The 21116-nt window shown below is 37.9% G+C and overlaps 1 protein-coding gene and 1 long non-coding RNA gene across 5 annotated transcripts in view; one reads left to right on the top strand and one right to left on the bottom strand.

Moving 5' to 3' along the window:
* kiaa1549la (KIAA1549-like a) overlaps positions 1 to 21116 on the top strand; it is a 293945-nt gene that overhangs the window by 101483 nt on the left and 171346 nt on the right. For all 4 annotated transcript variants that reach the window (XM_061969804.2, XM_061969805.2, XM_061969806.2 and 1 more), the window contains exon 2: positions 5765 to 6379. In XM_061969804.2, the coding sequence (XP_061825788.2) occupies positions 5765 to 6379 (615 nt within the window). The remainder of the gene's footprint in view (positions 1 to 5764; positions 6380 to 21116) is intronic.
* On the bottom strand, positions 10541 to 15796 carry LOC140679053 (uncharacterized). The gene is made up of 8 exons (XR_012050641.1): positions 15118 to 15796; positions 14542 to 14627; positions 14224 to 14442; positions 13572 to 13747; positions 13115 to 13189; positions 12606 to 12720; positions 11666 to 11856; positions 10541 to 10783 (listed from the first exon to the last, which is right to left on the bottom strand). It is a non-coding gene; the product is annotated as an uncharacterized lncRNA (long non-coding RNA).

Here is a 21116-nt window from a genome sequence, read left to right on the forward strand (position 1 = left end):
CTGCACGGTGCATCCTTCTGGGGCCATTTCTGTGCTTGCCTCCCGGACACACGACCACCTCAAGCTACCAAACTAACTCCAAATTACAGAGCCGGACATTTCTCAAATTACATCTATGATGTGTTTTTTTTCGCAAAAATGATGACTACTTGTCACCATAAAGTTGTGTGTAAAACACCTGCTACTCGTTGATGATAACTTGACAGCTTCTAATAATACAGTTGGACTACTGTGGTGTTCTAACACCTCTACTTGACGCAGAGCTCGCTTTTCTCTGTATTTAATTGTCGCTACTTGAGCAAACGCCAGTAATTACCTGGTAGCTTTTCCAAAAGTGTTTTGTTTACCTCTTCTTTTATTAAAGTTTATGGATTGCAATGCACTGAAGTTATTGGTTCTACTATTTGTTCATAGTTAATACAGGAACTGTCTGTTTTGTCAGTGTATATTTAAAAAAATAAACACATGACATTGTTCTGACCTGATACATGATACACAAACATTTTAGTTACTGACAGTGGTTTTCTGAAGTGTTCCTGAGCCCATGTGGTGATGTCCTTTACACACTGATGTCGCTTTTTGATGCAGTAGCACCTGATGGATCGAAAGTCCGTAATATCACCGCTTACGTGCAGTGATTTCTCCAGATTCTCTGAACCTTTCGATGATATTACAGACCGTAGATGGTGAAATCCCTAAATTCCTTGCAATAGCTGGTTGAGAAATGTTGTTCTTAAACTGTTCAACAATTTGCTCAGGCATTTGTTGAAAAAGTGGTGACCCTCGCCCCATCCTTGTTTGTGAATGACTGAGCATTTCATGGAAGCTGCTTTTATACCCAATCATGGTACCCACCTGTTTCCATTTAGCCTGTTCACCTGTGGGATGTTCCAAATAAGTGTTTGATGAGCATTCCTCAATTTTCTCAGTCTTTTTTGCCACTTGTGCCAGCTTTTTTGAAACATGTTGCAGGCATCAAATTCCAAATGAGCTAATATTTGCAAAAAATAACAAAGTTTTCCAGTTTGAACGTTAAGTATCTTGCAGTCTATTCAATTGAATATAGGTTGAAAATGATTTGCAAATCATTGTATTCTGTTTTTATTTACGATTTACACAACGTGCCAACTTCACTTGTTTTGGGTTTTGTACTTTGCACACGTTTAGTAGATCAGCTTTTGGTGTGCTATCAAGTTTGCACATGTTTTAGTACACGCACAATTTTAGTAAATCAGGCATTCGTTTCCCAGTAATTTGTTTCTTTTGTTTCAATTGAATTTACTGTAATACGTTTTTAAAATGACTTCAAATCAAGATGCTTGCCAACGTTAAACTCAAAATGTGCACAACTGATCATAAGCAATAATTGTTTGACTAGTTTACTAATCAGAAAAATAATCGACGACTAATCTACTTGCAGCCCTACACCCTAGTGCAGGCCTGGGCAATTATTTTGACTCAGGGGCCACATTTAGAGAAAGAAATGTGTCTGGGGGCCGGTATATCTATTTTTAGAAACATTAATACAAAACCTCACAATAATGTCTGATTGAATGCTAAAAACGTTATAACAGACCGCCTCAAAAACGTAATGGAATTTTACATTTTTCTATGAACGATAAAACACTGAATTAGGGCTGGCGATATATTGATATACGCGATATATCGCAGGTTTGTCTCTGTGCGATATAGAAAATGACTATATCGTGATATTCGAGTATACATTTTCACGCAGTTGCTTTTAGCTGCGGGCATTACACTACAGATTCTCCTCGCTCTTTCCTGTGTCTCCTTCTCACAGACAGCAAGCGCAGCTTCTACACACGTCACATACTGTCACGTCATATGTCACATACGTATACGCCCTCGCGCAGCAAAGAGGTAGCAGCATGGCTAACGTTAGCTGTGATGCTAGCGTAGCCGTGCGAGTGGTAATACGAGAGAGAGAAGGTGCGAATCTGGTAACAAATGAAGGAATAATTAATTCCCCCAAAAAACAGCACGGGGTCCATTGTCTGGCGGTGGTTTGGCTTCAAGTGGGAATATGTCGAACAGACAACCGTCATTTGTCAAGTGTGGGGCAAAAGCGTTGCTATAAAAAGTAGCATTACTGCTAATATGTAGCATCATTTGAAAAGTCACATGCTAGAGAATGTAGAGTGCTTACTCCGCATGTCAACATCTCTGTTCAGTGCCACACGCCCACACCATCAAAATGCCGAGGCAAACATTTCCAGATCAACATCGTATGAAAAAATTTTAGATTTTTTTAGTTGTGATTTCCTTCTCTGCATGGAAGTTTAAAAGTAGCATATATTAATGCAGTATAAAGAAGAATGTTTTAATGTAGACACATAGAATCATCATACTGCTGTGATTATATGCATCAAGTGTTCATTCAAGGCTAAGGCAAAATATCGAGATATATATCGCGATATTAAAAAAAAGCCATATCGCCCAGCCCTACACTGAATATTGACAAAATATTTCTACATATTTTACAATCAAGTGAAACGCAACACAAATGCAACAAACAGTGAAATATGAACGCGAAGGGTACAAAAAACCCCCACCTACAATCTGATACATCTGATATTTGCTGAATTCCCCCCAGGGATCAGTAAAGTACTTTCTATTCTATTCTATTCTATTCTATATATCACTAAGCTTTAGAACTTTGTTGTGAAAATCTCCTTCCGCGTCTGTGGAAACGCTTCCCGCCCACACTGCTTGGTGCCTCGTCTGAGCTGCTGTGACGTAGATGACCATAGTAACTAATTAGATGACCATAGTAACTAATTAGATTACCAACGTAACTAGTATATCATGCATAAGCGCAGATTCCAACCATTGAAATACTTTGTCTAATTGAAGACTTACGGCCATTAGAAAACATCACTGCAGCTACAGTTTCCATATTAAAGATCTAAAATAATTATTTGGGAATGTCCGGCGGGCCAGATTGAAAAGCTCAATTTTTAAAGACCTGGGTTTAATTTGCCCAGGTCTGCCCTAGTGAAATGTCCACTGAGTAAAACAGGTCAGGCCCCCACTGTACTCTAGATGTATAACCCATCCACCCATTAACCCATCCACCCTGTCCATATTTGTTCTCAGTGGAGGTTCTTCTCTCCGAGCATTTTGTCACAGGTTGGTTGTAGGAGCACATATGTTGCTCTCAGTCAGAGCAGTTGGCAAACAGTTGGGGGAGAAAGACACAGCTAACATTCCTGCATATGTTATAATCTTCCTATTTATCCTATCACCCACTGGTCCCTTCAGTCATGGCCTTATCCACTATTCAGTTCAGTTCAGTTCAGTTTATTTCGAACATGCATACAATACAATGTAATTCATCACATATTTCCAGTTGATTCATTACAGCACAAGAAGTAGGAAGAAGCTGAGTTATTTCATACCATAGCAATTTTATCCAATTTCCTTGTTCTGTGTAACATAACAGTGAACACATAAATAATAAACAAATAATATACGATAGTAAGTCAACAAATATTAAATACATCTTTAATGTGCAAAATGCACATTTGATTTTTCAGAATGTGTAAAAAGTTTGGACACCCCTGGAATATGTTCTGCCCAGAAACACTGATGTCATGGGAAGAATGCTCCCTCTGCGGGTATTACTGTAAAACTCGTTATTTCTCAGATAGAAGGATAGAAGATTGCTTCTCTGTGAGGAGAATGTGACACCTAAATCTTCTTGGGTTTGATACTCCGCCACAGCTTGAGCGGTTGTGTATGTTCTCAGAAAATGAATCCAGCGTGAACAACATAAAACATCAGATTAGCATCTATGCAATTACAAGTGACTGTGTGTGTGTGTGTGTGTGTGTGTGTGTGTGTGTCCGTGTGTGTGTGTGTGTTTTTTGTATCAGTATAATACATTCACTTTGGGACATCCAAATTAATTCCCTCTGCTCCATCCTCCAAAACCTACGTGGCCTACTTTAGATATTATTTTTACATCTTCTTCTCCAGTGGCAGTTTTAGAGCTTGAAGAAAAATTCCGGCATATAGAATAATTTGTTTCTGTGGACTGAAGCCTGCTTGTGTAAATATATTTTTCAGCTGCTGTGACTCAAAGAAAATTGTGCTACAAATCCACATTTCTTTACTCTTCCTATTACAAAACCCAAAACCAGTGAAGTTGGCACGTTGTGTAATTCGTAAATAAAAACAGAATACAATGATTTGCAAATCCTTTTCAACCTATATTCAATTGAATAGACTGCAAAGACAAGATATTTAATATACTTAATGATTATTTTGCAAATAATCATTAACTTATAATTTAATGGTAGCAATACATTGCAAAAAAGTTGGCACAAGGGCATGTTTACCACTGTGTTACATGGCCTTTCCTTTTAACAACACTCAGTAAACGTTTGAGAACTGAGGAGACCAATTTTTGAAGCTTTTCACGTGAAATTCTTTCCAATTCTTGCTTGATGTACAGCTTAAGTTGTTCAACAGTCTGGGGTCTTTGTTGTGCTATTTTAGGCTTCATAATGCGCCACACATTTTCAATGGGAGACAGGTCTGGACTACAGGCAGGCCAGTCTATTACCCGCAGTCTTTTACTTTGAAGCCACACTGTTGTAACACGTGGCTTGGCATTGTCTTGCTGAAATAAGCAGGGGCGTCCATGATAACGTTGCTTGGATGGCAACATATGTTGCTCCAAAACCTGTATGTACCTTTCAGCATTAATGGTGCCTTCACAGATGTGTAAGTTACCCATGTCTTGGGCACTAATACACCCCCATACCATCACAGATGCTGCCTTTTGAACTTTGCGACTATAACAATCCGGATGGTTCTTTACCTCTTTGTTCCGGAGGGCACGACGTCCACAGTTTCCAAAAACAATTTGAAATGTGGACTCGTCAGACCACAGAACACTTTTCCACTTTGTATCAGTCCATCTTAGATGAGCTTGGGCCCAGCGAAGCGGAGGCGTTTTTGGGTGTTGTTGATAAATGGCTTTTGTTTTGCATAGTAGAGTTTTAACTTGCACTTACAGATGTAGCGACCAACTGTAGTTACTGACAGTGGTTTTCTGAAGTGTTCCTGAGCCCAAGTGGTGATATCCTTTACACACTGATGTCGTTTTTTGATGCAGTACCGCCCGAGGGATCGAAGGTCACGGGCATTCAATGTTGGTTTTCAGCCTTGCTGCTTACGTACAGTGATTTCTCCAGATTCTCTGAACCTTTTGATGATATTACAGATCGTAGATGATGATATCCCTAAATTCCTTGCAATAGCTGGTTAAGAAATGTTCTTCTTAAACTGTTGGACAATTTGCTCACACATTTTTTTACAAAGTGGTGACTGAGCATTTCATGGAATCTGCTTTTATACCCAATCATGGCACCCACCTGTTCACAATTATCCTGTTCACCTGTGGGATGTTCCAAATGAGTGTTGGATGAGCATTCCTCAACTTTCTCAGTCCTTTTTGCCACTTGTGCCAGCTTTTTTGAAACATGTTGCAGGCATCAAATTCCAAATGAGCTAATATTTGCAAAAAATAACAAAGGTTTTCCAGTTCGAACGTGAAGTATCTTGTCTTTGCAGTCTATTCAATTGAATATAGGTTGAAAATGATTGGCAAATCATTGTATTCTGTTTTTAATTACGATTTACACAACGTGCTAACTTTACTGGTTTTGGGTTTTGTAAACGTACCGAATGCATTTTCAGAAATCTTATTTCCCTTCTTCTTCTGTGTTTCCTTTAGCTGATCATCATGACTTCATGTTTGCCATGCCGATGGACCCAAGTGTGACCTCTGGCCTCTCAGCCACCTTGGGGACTGGAGCCAATGACAAAGACACAACAAAAGGTACCGACCCCAGCCAAAAGTTAGCGGAGTACAGGACGTCAGAGTGGAATGAATCAGAAGGTGGAGTAGCAGTTGGAAGAGACAGCAAAGTCATGTCAGACCCTGCAACCGGGACAAGAACCAAGGCTGAAGGGAAGCTGTTGAACCCAAAGTGGAACTTAACTGCCTGGCCTGGCCAGCAGAGGTTACAGGTGGTTGGAGAGGCCCAAGGAGGGCAGGCATCCTCCTCATCCGTCCTTACGATGGAGGCAGAGACACCAGAACCACCAGCAGCAACAAAGCCTTTAGGACTGCTGTCGAAAGCTGCTTGGACCAAAATCTCATCTTCATCATCATCATCCAAAACCTCCTCCTCTTCTGGCTCTACAAAAAAAACTTTGACGCCCCGATCGACGTCTTCATCCTCCACGCCAGCCGTTAATGACGACATCCAGGCAGGGAAGTCCAAAAATGTCTCAGTAATTGATGTGAGCAACAGCTCCTCAGACGGCAGCAGCAACTTGACTTCAGGTAAGTCTGCTTGTTCCATCAGCACCAGACTTCACTTCATTGTGTTCACACTCAGGCTGCTAATGACATCTAATCTAATGGAATCTGGTGGAATCGAACTCACATGTGAACATCAGATGGAGCCAGTGTTGTCCCGGTACCGGTACCAAAATTATTTTGATACTTTTCGGTACTTTTCTAGATAAAGTGGACCACAAAAAATGTCATTATTGGCTTTATTTTAACAACAAATATTTGGGTACATTAAACATATGTTTCTTATTGCAAGTTTGTCCTTAAATAAAATAGTGAACATACAAGACAACCTTGTCTTTTAGTAGTAAGTAAGCCAACAAAGGCTCCCAATTTGTCTGCTGACATATTGTGTCATTTTTTTTTCTATTATTTAGTCAACATTATTAAGGACAAGTGGTAGAAAATTAATTATTAATCTACTTGTTCATTTACTGTTAATATCTGCTTACTTTCTCTTTTAACATGTTCTATCTACACTTCTGTTAAAATGTAATAATCACTTATTCTTCTCTTGCTTGATACTTTACATTAGTTTTGGATGATACCACACATTTGGGTATCAATCCGATACCAAGTAGTTACAGGATCATACATTGGTCATATTCAAAGTCCTCATGTGTCCAGGGACATATTTCCTGAGTTTATAAACATAATATAAACTTAAAAAAAAACAAAAGAAGATGTTGTGATGCCAAAAAATATCGACGTAATCATAGTAGTATCGACTAGATGGCGGACCGGTACTTTTCAGAGGCGGTGTAGTACCGAATATGATTCATTAATATCACGGTACTATACTAATACCGGTATACCGTACAACCCTAGATGGAGCAAAGACAAAGACAAGCGTTAAAATGTCAATAACAAGCATGAAGAAATTACAAATATATGAGAAAATATATTGGAAGCGCCAGCAAAGTAGGGGTGAAACTCAAAAAATAAGAATGTTGTGCAAATGTATTCATGTCAGCAATGTAACCACAAATGTGACACAAACTTATAACATGCAAAGTGAAATATGTCAAGCCTCTATTTGTTCAAATTTTGATGATCATGGCTCACAGTTTGTGAAAACCCCCCATTTTCTGAGATTTTCAATTCAAGGTTTTCATAAGCTCAAAGCCATAATCATCAAAAATAGATCAAATGAAGGCTTGAAATTAGAAATGCCGATAAATGCTTTAAAATCAAATATCGGAAATTATCGGTATCATTTTTTTAAATTATCAGTATCGTGCGTTTTTTTATCGGTATTGTTTTTATTTTTTTATTTTTATTTTTTTATTAAATCAACATAAACACAAGATACACTTACAATTAGTGCACCAACCCAAAAAACATCCCTCCCCCATTCACACTCATTCACACAAAAGGGTTGTTTCTTTCTGTTATTAATATTGTGGTTCCTACATTATATATCAATATATATCAATACAGTCTGCAAGGGATACAGTCCGTAAGCACACATGATTGTGCGTGCTGCTGGTCCACTAATAGTACTAACCTTTAACAGTTAATTTTACTCATTTTCATTAATTACTAGTTTCTATGTAGCTGTTTTTATATTGTTTTACTTTCTTTTTTATTCAAGAAAATGTTTTTAATTTATTTATTTTATTTTATTAATTTTTAAAAAAAAGGACCTTATCTTCACCAGACCTGGTTGTCCATGAAATTAGATTGTTTAAAGGGTTCTTAAAAACCAGGTCCAGTCCAGATTATGTCCAGGTCGGGCTCAGCAACACACACCTTCATTTATGTACACTCAAAATTTGGGAACTTCAACAACAGATTGCATATAATCTGTAAACAAAATTACATTTTCAAAATTAGCATTTGTACACAGTCCAGACTATGTCCAGGTCTGTATATATCGGTATCGGTTGATATCGGTATCGGTAATTAAGAGTTGGACAATATCGGAATATCGGATATCGGTAAAAAAGCCATTATCGGACATCCCTACTTGAAATATCTTGAGTTGCATGTTATGTTCAGTTCAGTTCAGTTTCAGTTTATTTCCAACATGCATACAATACAATGTAATTCATCACATATTTCCATTTGTTTCATTACAGCACGTCCGAAATGGAGTAGGAAGAAACTGAGCTTATTTAATCCTATCCCTTTTCATACAATAGCAATTTAATCCTATAACAGGATTGTAACATAACAGTGAACACATAAATAATAAACAAATAATATACCACAGTAAGTAAACACATATTAAATACATAAATAATCTTTGTCTCAATAAAAATACAAATAAAAAAACAACCAAAAAAAAAAGGGTTCAAGATATTTATAATGATTCTTGTTCTGTGTACTTTGTGAACACTTGTAGTTTGAATAGTCTCTGAAACTGAATCATATTGATGCTTTGTTTGATTTCTTTGGTTAATCCATTCCATAATTTAATTCCACATACTGATATACTAAAGGTTTTAAGTGTTGTACAAGCAAACAAATGTTTTACATTAGATTTTCCTCTAAGGTTATATTTCTCCTCTTTTGTTGAGAAGAATTGTTGTACATTCTTGGGTAGCAGGTTATAGTTGGTTTTGTACATCATTTTAGCTGTTTGCAATTGCACCAAAATGTTGAATTTCAATATTTGTGATTTAATAAATAAAGGGTTTGTATGTTCTCTATATCCAACATTATGTATTATTCTAATTGATCTTTTTTGTTACACAGTTAGTGAATGAAGCGCACATTTTTAGTTAAGATGCTGCTCCGTTATTGATTTAAGTAAAGTCTGAATGTCATTAAAACAGTTAGCGCCATCTTTTGACACTTCTTCCACTCCCATCCTTGCCCGCCACACCGCTACAAACAAAGATGACGGGGAGAAGACGTTGCCAAAGGTGAGCCACGTAAATAAGACCGCCCACAAAACGGTGCATCCTGAAGCGACTGTCAGAAAGTGGCTTGAAGATGATCTGTAAAACATAATCCATGCAACATTTTGATCAAAGAACCACCATTACATGTTATGTAGACCAGTGTTTTTCAACCACTGTGCCGCGGCACACTAGTGTGCCGTGAAATATTGTCTGGTGTGCCGTGGGAAATTTCGCAACTTCACCTAATTGGTCCAAAAAAATATTTTTTTGCAAATCAACAATTATAATCTGCAAATAATGTGCCGTTGTCGAGTGTCTGTGCTGTATAGAGCTCGGCAGGTTAACCATGTAATACTCCATGTCAGTAGGTGTCAGCAGGTAGTTCATTGCTTTGTAGAAGTCGGAACGCGTCAAGGATGGTTTGTCGTGATCCCAATATGCAAAGCACAGCGGGAGACGACGTGCAGGTAAAATGGTATGCAATGATTAAACCAAAAATGAACAAAAGGGAAAGGAAAAGCCACTGAAGCTTAGGGATGGCTATGCAAAATGAAAGCAAAACTGAACTTGCGACAAGGTACACAAAAACAGAATGCTGGACGACAGCAAAGACTTACAGCGTGTGGAACAGAGATGGCGTCCACAAAGTACATCCGTACATGACATGACAATCAACAATGTCCCCACAAAGAAGGATAGCGTACGCACAACTTAAATAGTCTCGTTTGCTAAAACAAAGCAGGTCAGGCAATAACACTCAAAGGAAGGCGTGAAGCTGCTACAGGAAAACAAACAACAAAACAGGAAGGAACCCTGCAAAAAATGTTCTATAGAATTTCTAAAGAATATCTCTATAGAATTTCTAATGAACTTTAGGACCAAAGTTCTATAGAATTTCTAAAGAATATCTCTATAGAATTTCTAATGAACTTTAGGACCGAAGTTCTATAGAACAGGATTCTAAAGAATGGTTCTATAGAACATGGTTCTAAAGAATGGTTCTATAGAACAGGGTTCTAAAGAATGGTTCTATAGAACAGGGTTCTAAAGAATGGTTCTATAGAACATGGTTCTAAAGAATGGTTCTATAGAACAGGGTTCTAAAGAATGGTTCTATAGATCTCCTCTAAAGAATAGTGCTATAGAAGAAAGTTCTAAAGAGTAGTTCTATAGAACAGGCTCCTATGGAATGGCTTTCTGTGGAATACGGTTCAGAATGATGTAGAAATGATTGGGCAGGCATTCTACAAAATCTGTGGTCTAACACTGGCAATGGAGAAAGACAAATATTGCAGTTGAATGAATGTTGACTTGTATTTATTATATACATGTAACTCAAATCTTGACGTAATAAATAAATGTCAGCAGCATAAATCAACATGATCACCGCGCTTCCCCGACTGTTAGAGACGGCTAGACGTCCAGCAGAATTTGTTTCTGAGGCCTTCTTTTTTTCCCATTTTCTGCGCAATGTTCAGTTTCACTCCAATGATTTTCTTTATCACATTTGCTTCACTTGAGGGATGGAGCTTCTTCACAAAATCTGAAAGATCAATAAAATATACCAGAATTAGTGTCTGCAGACACCAAGACACTAGCTGTCATGCAATGAGTTACACTATGGCATTTTTCAGCTCGATAAAGAGAGTGATGTCTATCATTTAATCAATGCAATGGATAGTCAACACACTGCATACATTGCATATCACGCTATCTATGCTGTAAGGCACTTGCACTGCTTGACGCACACAAAATCATATGTGGTGCAATCATGCCAGGCTTTACGAACTGCAACAAATCTGTATCAAATTCTGACAGTGCATGTACACTATTCATTAGCTATATAGAAAATCCATTCAGTGTGTGAAATATTTTTCAAATTATTTTCAGGATTTCACTTTCTTGTGAATCTTGTTGTGTACTTGATGGGTGTCCCCAATGGCGTTCGAACAATCACGAAAGTGCATTAATAGAATTCTAATAAAAATATTTAACTTCAATCTGATTGAAACCATATCCACATCGGGAAGGGGATCTGACACATTCCCTATCTAAAAGTCGTTCACTTCTCAACTTGCAGCAGAACTCACGGAAATTCCCGACGCTAGTTGTTAAATAGTAAGGCGGAGAATGCCGATATAAGATATCAAACGAGAAAAAGGTGTAGATATCCGTGCGCTGCGGTTTTTGCTTTGTCACTTGATGTTGGTTTCCGACGAGATCAAAGCTAATGTGACCACCCATGCCTATAAATCTGTCAAAACGAACATCTCGCAGTCAATTCATGGACCAAGCAGACTGGAAGCTATGGATATCTATACTTCATGCCAAACGATCACGGAACGACTTGGAGATAGGAAAAGGGTCAGATCCACTTCCCTGATGTGGATATGGTTTTAATCAGATTGATTTAACTTATACTCACCAATAATAGCAGACACTTTCTTGTCATCCAGTTTTGGTTTCTCATGCTTATCCTTAAAAGCATTGGATTTTTTTCCTGTCAAGCTGCTGTTGGCCAGCTCCTCTCTGGCAGAGCGACAGCAGGACGTCGAGCTGATAGTATTGTTGCCTGACGTGATAAGTCGTCCATCTTCATTAGCAGGCCAGGAAGTCCTTTAATAGAAAAAAGTACATTGTGATGCAGACACAATAAAAAAAAAAATACATTAATAACATGAAGCTGGCGATATCCAAACCGCTCGGCTCTAACCCCAGCTATCATAATGTAAGGGTATTTTGATAGGAATCTTGTTCAAGTCAAGGGAAACATGGTAAGGAAGCAATCAAAGATGAAAAATATATATAACCATATATATTAATTCATCCTGACCACGCGAAGATTTAATATTTGTCGGTCAAGTATTAATCAGATATCCAGCTGAGACAAAATATCAAGAAGGAAGGGACGTAACTCTTGCTAATATAAGAGAAACACACAAAAACGGACGGACAGACAGACAAACAAACAAGTACCATATGTCCTCCCCTTATTTAGAGGGGAGGACATCACAACTTAGGATGTTGTATATGCAACAGTTCTGAAATTATTCCAAATCATAAATGGATTTTTATTGGAAAAAAGGGGCATAACTCTGGAAAATATTGTCCGAGACGACTCATTTTCGATAGGCTTCTTGTTACACTAAGATAAATAGATGTAACAAGTTTGGTTTCCGTACATGAAACGATTCTGTAAATATTGCGGTGACGGATGGACAGCCGTACATGACGACAATACCCGTAGGCCAAAGTTAGATGAAAATACAGTAATAAGAAAGTTATTTCATACATCGACATGTAAGCATATTTTCCATCAACCTATGATAATTACAATAACATACTTCTAGAATAAGAAAACCTACCTTCAACAACCCTCAATGCATCTCAAAGGGATTTGTTTTCCTCTCTCAACTGGAGGACTTCCTTCTTCAGGGATTCCATTTCTGTACATGTATCTTTCGGTGAAGTTCTTCCCAGCTGAAAATGTCAAAATAGTAAATCAAATGAAATAATTTGTATTATGATTAATTTGGGCGCTCATATGTTTTCCGGAAGCAATTTGTCCTGGATACGGCCCTGACAGCACCATATAAGTTTTACATGTATAAGCAACCTTGTAGGCACATTAATTTGAATATGCTACATGTACATGTAGCAGTAAGCCATTCACACAGTAGGCACTGTTCATCAGGTATTTGTAGTGTTATTTTCATATAAGTAAAAGTATAAACTTGTGTTTTAAACCAGTTGCCAGGGATGCAATTTTTACGTCCTCGATTTCAAATGAATGCTAGGCACTTGTGATTGTTTGCCTCGAGAGGGTGCTTTGATTAACCAATAAAATCCTATTCTATTCTATTCATGTACTCACAGCAGCAAGTTGGGCCTTCAATTGTGCCCGAGCATCATATCCCACAGCTGTACGGCTTACTTTCCTCTTTTTCTTCTGAAAAATCAAGATTAACAAGAAAACGTGTTCAGTTCTTTTATATGCCATTGAAGTGAAGAAATATGTTTGCAGAAATGATAGATTTTCGAGTACATGCAGAAAGTCTGTCAACACCTCAATTTGTCTTGAATATTATTCTGTCTGAGTTGGTCGAATTGAATCAAAATATTCAATAACTTTAAAGCCTACAATGAAACATGATTTGATTAACTTTTATGATAAAGAAAAACTGACAAGGTACTTCAAAAGTATGGGATTGAATCCTACAAAACCTCACAGTTGAAACACCACTGAAATAGTGAGTGAGTGAATTAACGTTTAACGTCGCTTTCAACACTATTTCGGTCATATCGCGACAACACCACTGAAATAAAAGTACCTGCTGTCTGTCAGATAGAGTCTCCTCAACACTTTCATCCTTGCTCTCACTGTCTGATGACCAAGACTTTGGCTGTTTGTTTCTCTAGCCTCTGCCATATTCCAAATCACCAGTAAGGGGTACATCCTTGCCATCCTGAGCGGCTTTCAAATATGGCGTCAGTTCACGTGTGTCTTCTGTGTAAAAACAAATATGTGCCACATTAAGCTAAATTAAACTGTACAGTTAGTCATACATTTCAGCAGCAGATTGTTATCACTAAATTACTTTGGTATACCTACAGTTCTGATGATTCAGAAATTCACCTCAGCGAGAAACAAATTTCACCTTACTTTCCCTTATTTACAGGCTTACAGCCATATTAAAAAATTGTCAAGGTTAAGTCTGTACTATCATGACAATCACCTCAGCATTGCAGATTGAAACATTCAGTATACCAGGGCTGCACTGATGAGAAATTACTATCAATCATGGAAGAAAAAAAATTATATTAATTAAATTTAACTTTACATAAACAAAGTCGAAAGTTCAAGGTGTAAAATCAGAAGTACATTAAATATATCTATATTAAATATATCTATATTTATATGTACTTCTGGTAAAACGTATACTTTTTACTGAATTGAATAGTTTTCAACTGTTTATTAATTACCACCAAATCTCAGAATTCTTGCCACGTATTTGGTTTGTGACTGCTTCCTTCCTCCTGCTTTGTTGAGTGGCCATGGAACTTGGACTTCTTCATCACTGTCCCAATTTTCTCCATTCATCTTCTCTCGAGAACCGCGTGGTTAATATACTATATTTCGTCTCGATGATCATCCTCCCCTTGCTTCCGTTTGGCGACCTGACTGGGGGCCAAACTCCTTCTCTGTGTGATCACACAAGCCTGACGTTACAAACAATGGAGGGATGATAATAATAATAATAATAATAATAATAATAAATGAGGCTAGTTTTGCTAGCTCACCATTTCCGCCCGTGCCTCGAAGCTGCTGTTTGGCTCAACGTTAGCCCGCTTGTGACGTCTCGCATCGCGCCTAGAAGACCCTAAACCTAAATGTGATGTTTAAGCCAACAAAGTTACCGTCAATGAACTCCGACGTGACTTGGGCAGCTTAGAAAGAGCGAGTGAAGTCAACATGGACGTTGTGGCCGCCATCACCAACTCAAACTGCCCGCGAAATCTGCTTTGCAACTACGGCAAGCGCGAAGGGGAAAAATAAATAATTAAAAAAAAAAGTTGATTTGAAACATATTCGCACTTATTAGTGTCGGATATGAGAAACATTGATACAACGCGATTATTACCAACTATACATGAATTTGGTTGTGATTGCAGCCTTAAAACAGTTTTGTTATTTTATAACAAAACGAGAGCAGTTCTATCTATCGTGTTTGGGGGGGGGGGGGGGGGGGGGGGGGGTTTGTAATGTTACGGCGGGAAAAGTAGTAAACTAAATATAACATTGAACCATGCTTTTGAAAATGTATACATTTAAATCCTGGCAAATACTGACTTTTAACAATATAAATTGTTACTTACATGAGTTCGGTAAAGTGTTTTCCTATTGGGCTCCGTGAAGAAACGTGTCTGGGCTTGTTCTTCCACAGCTGCATGCAGGTACGTGGGCGGGTCCTGACGTTTTAGGTCTGATTTAAACCTTTGAACTGAGTTTTGCTAAATCAATTTATGTTGGAAGTCCAATAAAATTAATTTTATCACATAAAAAAGTAAGTTACGAAAATATTCACACTTTTTACTTATAGATAACTCAAAAACTCTAAAAATAAAAATAAATTGATTTATTGGAATAAATATACTTTTAAAAATAAAGTCTGCCGAAGTTCTGGGTGTCCGCCTTGAAATGACACCTCACAATTTTAAATGATACAAAATTAACATTTTCATAATTGAGGGAGACATCCTGCATTGTTCAAAAAACAAGCTCAAGTCTGGTGAATCAACTTAATGAGATTAATCAATGCTATGGTGATAGCGCTGCTGCCATTTTATAGAATTTTATTCCATGGAACAATCTATAGAACTTTCAGCAGATAAAGGATAATGTCTATAGAATTTCTGTTAGACATTCTATAGAATGCCCAGTTCTATAGAACAATCTATAGACCTTTCAGCAGATAAAGTAATGTCTATAGAATTTCTGTTAGACATTCTATAGAATGCCCAGTTCTATAGAACAATCTATGGACTTTTCATCAGATAATGTAATGTCTATAGAATTTCTATAGGATATTCTATAGAATTCCCAGCTCTATAGAACAGTGAAAAGACCTTCCAGCACATGAAGCTGATGTCTATAGAATTTCTATAGAATTTTGAATACATATTCTATAGAATCTTCAGTTCTAAAGAAATTCCGACGAAATTCTATAGCGTTCTATATATTTCTATAGAGATTCTATAGAACATTTTTTGCAGGGAAGGGTCACCAAAATAAGAGCAGAAGCACTACGCACAGGAAAACAACAACAGACTCAAAATAAGGCAGGACAACCTGGTGGAGTTTCATTTTTAACCTTTTCTGCTAGTGGTGTGCCTCTGTATTTTCTTTATTAAAAAAATGTGCCTTGGCTCAAAAAAGGTTGAAAATCACTGATGTAGACCACAAGGAAGTGTTTTCCTTTTACATAAAAAAGACTCCTTTTACTGCGCCTTATAATCCGGTGCGCTCTATGGTCCGAAAAATACGGTATGATAAACAACCTCTGTGTTGTACAGTACACCGATTAGCCTTCACTTGATTGCTTTACATGTTTCAAGGTGCTGCACAGAATAACACCTCAGTCACAATAAAAAAGTGACCTTGTTGGTCCTCTCAAGCATCTTCCCTCCGTCCTACTGGAAAATAAACACCTTTCATCACAATTACCTTGTGTTTCACACTTCAAAATCTGCTTTCAATGTGTTAAAATGATTCATGTTAATTAGCACATACTGAACTTCTCTTTCAACTCAACTCAAGAAATATAATTCTCTCTTGATCAGCTTATCCTGCTCATCTTTTTTGCTGAAGGCTTATTTTGAGTCTGATCCCTCTGTGATCGCTGCTAGCGAGTTCAAGTTGGGTTCTTTACATGTTGAAGTGAAGTATGCAAGCATGTATGCATACGAAATTACCGTATTTTCCAGACCATAGGGTGCACCACACTGCAAAAAGTCAGTGTTCAAAAACAAGAAAAAAAATACAAAAATTAGGGGTATTTTATTTGAACTAAGCAAAATTATCTGCCAATAAACAAGAACATTTGGCTTGTCAAGACTTTCCAAAACAGGTCAAATGAGCTAACCTCAATGAACCCAAAAATACCTTAAAATAAGTATATTCTCACTAATAAGTGCACTTTTGTTAGTAGAAAAAAAGGAGACCTTTTTGCTCAATATGTTGAAAAATATTCTTAAATTAAGTAAATGCTGGTGCCATTATCTTGACATAATGATATGATGATTTTTTGTTCATGCTTGAAGTAAGAAATGATTACTTTAAAAAAGTAGTTTTATACTTGAGAGTGTTGATGACACAGCTTTGCAACAGTTGATATTCTAGTTTCAAGCATGTTTTACTCAATATAGGTCATAAAATCTCAGCAACAAGCTGTAATATCTTACTGAGATCATTTAGGACCAAAACCCTTAAAACAAGTAAAACACTCTAACATAAAATCTGCTTAGTGAGAAGAATTATCTTATCAGACAGAAAATAAGCAAATATCACCCTTATTTGAGATATTTAATCTTACTTAGATTTCAGTTTTTGCAGTGCAGCGTATAAAGCGCACTGCCGATGAATAGGCTAATTTCGATCTGTTTTCATATATAAGGCGCATTAAAGGAGTCATATGTTATTTTTTTCTGAATGGAAAACACTTCCTTGTGGTCTACATAACATGTAATGGTGGTTCTTTGGTCAAAATGTTGCACAGATTATGTTTGACAGATCATCTTCAAGACGCTTTCTGACAGTCGCTTCAGGATGCGCCGTTTTGTGGGCGGGTCTTATTTACGTGGCTCACCTTCGGCAGCGTCTTCTCCCCGTCATCTTTGTTGTAGCGGTGTAGCGTGCAAGGACGGGGGTGGAAGAAGTGTCAAAAGATGGAACTAACTATTCTAATGACATTCAGACTTTACTTAAATCAATAACGGAGCAGCATCTCCTCTTCCGGAAACAACAACAACAAGGCCAGAAATGTGTCCCGTGAAAAAACGTCCGACCGGAACTCTAATAACTAAAGTTGCTTGGGTGAATAATGTAAACTCACTACACCGGTATGTTTTAGCGCTTTCATGGCAAGTTTACTGACATATATAAGTAAGAACTTTACACTACTTTATATTAGAAATGGCAACAGTGGGGGATAAATGTCACATAACAAGAAGATAGAGGAAAAGAAGAAGCTTATTGACTATAGCGTCGGCGTGGACGCTCACACATTTTCAGGACTTATGCAGATCCCAAATACAGATCAGCAGGTACCAGAAGGTAAGAAGAGTTGCTTTTGCATAACATTGCGAAACAAAACGCCAGATAATATGTCTTACCTTATACACACACCATAATAATACTCGTAAGTTTAATGCGCCGACAATCCTTCAAGCGGTGCGGCTTCATTGCTTACCAAAGTCGTACTAAAACATTTTGATAGATTTTTGAGTGCCGTGTGTACTGTTCTATAATTTCAATGGAACATTTAAAATGTTGGTGTTGTTTACTTGAGACATATTGCCATCATAGTACAGCCTACACGTATCTCTTATGTTTGACTGCCATCTACTGGTCACACTTATTATTACACCATGTACCAAATAAAATAGTTTCGAGGTCGGTAAGCTCAACCAAGTGTATTCCTTACATTCGGCGCACCGGGTTATAAGGCGCACTGTCGAGTTTTGAGAAAAAAAAACAGATTTTAAGTGCGCCTTATAGTCCGGAAGATACGATATTGTAATTATTTTGTCAATTCATCATTGGTTTTCATCTTGAATTCATGTAGCTCTCACAATTTAAATTATATTCAAAATCACCATTATATGTACTTCACAATAACAAAACTACAATTATAATACATCAATCTTCCCCACTCTTTTTTAAAAATATTCTGGATATGTTGATTTTTTTTAAATATTCTGGATATGTTGATTTTGCGAGTGTGCAACAGTTAAAGTTAAAGTTAAAGTCCCAATGATTGTCACACACACACTAGGTGTGGTGAAATTTGTCCTCTGCATTTGACCCATCCCCTTGATCACCCCCTGGGAGGTGAGGGGAGCAGTGGGCAGCAGCGGTGCTGCGCCCGGGAATCATTTTTGGTGATTTAACCCCCAATTCCAACCCTTGATGCTGAGTGCCAAGCAGGGACGTAATGGGTCCCATTTTTATAGTCTTTGGTATGACTCGGCCGGGGTTTGAACTCACAACCTACCGATCTCAGGGCGGACACTCTAACCACCAGGCCACTGAGTAGGTCAAGTTTTTGAATAATAATGAAAAAGTACCGGGAATTAAATGCAACACCAACTTTTCTTACCTGTTGGGACCTGTTTTGGGATCTACATGACTCCTGCAAATTTGAACCCAAACCATGGAGGCATGGCACAGATATTCATTAAACACTTTTGCTTCTGAATTTGAGAGGATTGTGACACTTTTTGCCAATGTTACGTCAGCGGATAGCTCCATACATGGTAGAGGTCTACCGGAAGAGCTTTGCGCGAGCCCATCATTTTTATTTAGTTGTAGGCAAAAGTTGTAGTCAATAAGTTCCTTATTTTTCTCAATCCTCTTGTTGTGGGGCAGACTGGCTCGTACATGGACATGCATGCTTAAGTCCTCCGCTGTTGCCATTTCTAATAAAAGTAGTGTATAGTTCTAACTAGGGTTGTACGGTATACCGGTATTAGTATAGTACCGCAATACTAATGACTCATATTCGGTACTATACCGCCTCTAAAAAATACCGGTCCCCCACGCCCCGGCCCCCCGTTGTCGTCACGTCTTGTCATTGCTGGTTTGACGAGCAGAGGAGCATGTTCGGCAGCGCACAATCACAGAGTACTTTCCTAAATGTAAACAAACGCCTTTGGTGGATCTACACCTGACATCCACTGTAATGATATCAAGTACAAGAGCGTATATAGTCGATACTACTATGATTACATCAATATTTTTCACCATCACAAACTTTTTATCGGTTATTTATTTATTTAAATTACGTTTATAAACTCAGGAAATATGTCCCTGGTCACATGAGGACTTTGAATATGACCAATGTATGATCCTGTGACTACTTGGTATCGGATCGATACCTAAATTTGTGGTATCATCCAAAACTAATATAAAGCATCCAAACAACAGAAGAATAAGTGATTATTACATTTTAAAAGAAGTGTAGATAGAACATGTTAAAAGAGAAAGTCAGCAGGTATTAACAGTAAATGAACAAGTTGATTAAAAATTCATTTTCTACCACTTGTCCTTAAAGAGGAACATTATCACCAGACCTATGTAAGCGTCAATATATACCTTGATGTTGCAGAAAAAAGACCATATATTTTTTTAACCGATTTCCGAACTCTAAATGGGTGAATTTTGGCGAATTAAACGCCTTTCTAATATTCGCTCTCGGAGCGATGACGTCACAACGTGACGTCGCATCGGGAAGCAATCCGCCATTTTCTCACTTTCGTCGGTGTGTTGTCGGAGGGTGTAACAACACGAACAGGGACGGATTCAAGTTGCACCAGTGGCCCAAAGATGCGAAAGTGGCAAGAAATTGGACGAAATTTGTTCAAAATACGAGGGTTTGGGGAAAGCCGACGAAATGGTCAGTCGTTTGTTCCGCACACTTTACCGACGAAAGCTATGCTACGACAGAGATGGCAAGAATGTGTGGATATCCTGCGACACACAAAACAGATGCATTTCCAATGATAAAGTCAAAGAAATCTGCCGCCAGACCCCCATTGAATCTGCCGGAGTGTGTGAGCAATTCAGGGACAAAAGACCTCGGTAGCACGGCAAGCAATGGCGGCAGTTTGTTCCCGCAGACGAGCGAGCTAAACCCCCTGGATGTCTTGGCTCACACCGTCCCTTATGCCACCGAAGATGATCAAGAGAAGAATATCGACCCTAGCTTCCCTGGCCTGCTGACATCAACTCCAAAACTGGACAGATCAGCTTTCAGGAAAAGAGAGCGGATCAGGGTATGTCTACAGATTATATTAATTGATGAAAACTTTATTCATTACTCGCGGTTTTACGTAAATTATTATACATAAACTGTGTTAACCAATAATTTAGCTTAAAAACATTTATTTTTTTCAACCATTCGAGTACATTCGGGTAGTCTTGTGTAATGCAGTATTTTGTGTCTATTTAGGTATGGTTAACCTGAGTGCTGAAATCGTGGAAAAATGTATGTTCTTAGCGCGCCTGAAATGGGCTGTCTGCACTCTCAAAGTGCATGTTGTTGCTAAATGTATTTCATATGCTGTAAACCTAGTTCATAGTTGTTAGTAATTATCTT

Source organism: Nerophis lumbriciformis, linkage group LG10 (genome assembly GCF_033978685.3).
Source record: "Nerophis lumbriciformis linkage group LG10, RoL_Nlum_v2.1, whole genome shotgun sequence".
Lineage (NCBI taxonomy): Eukaryota > Metazoa > Chordata > Actinopteri > Syngnathiformes > Syngnathidae > Nerophis > Nerophis lumbriciformis.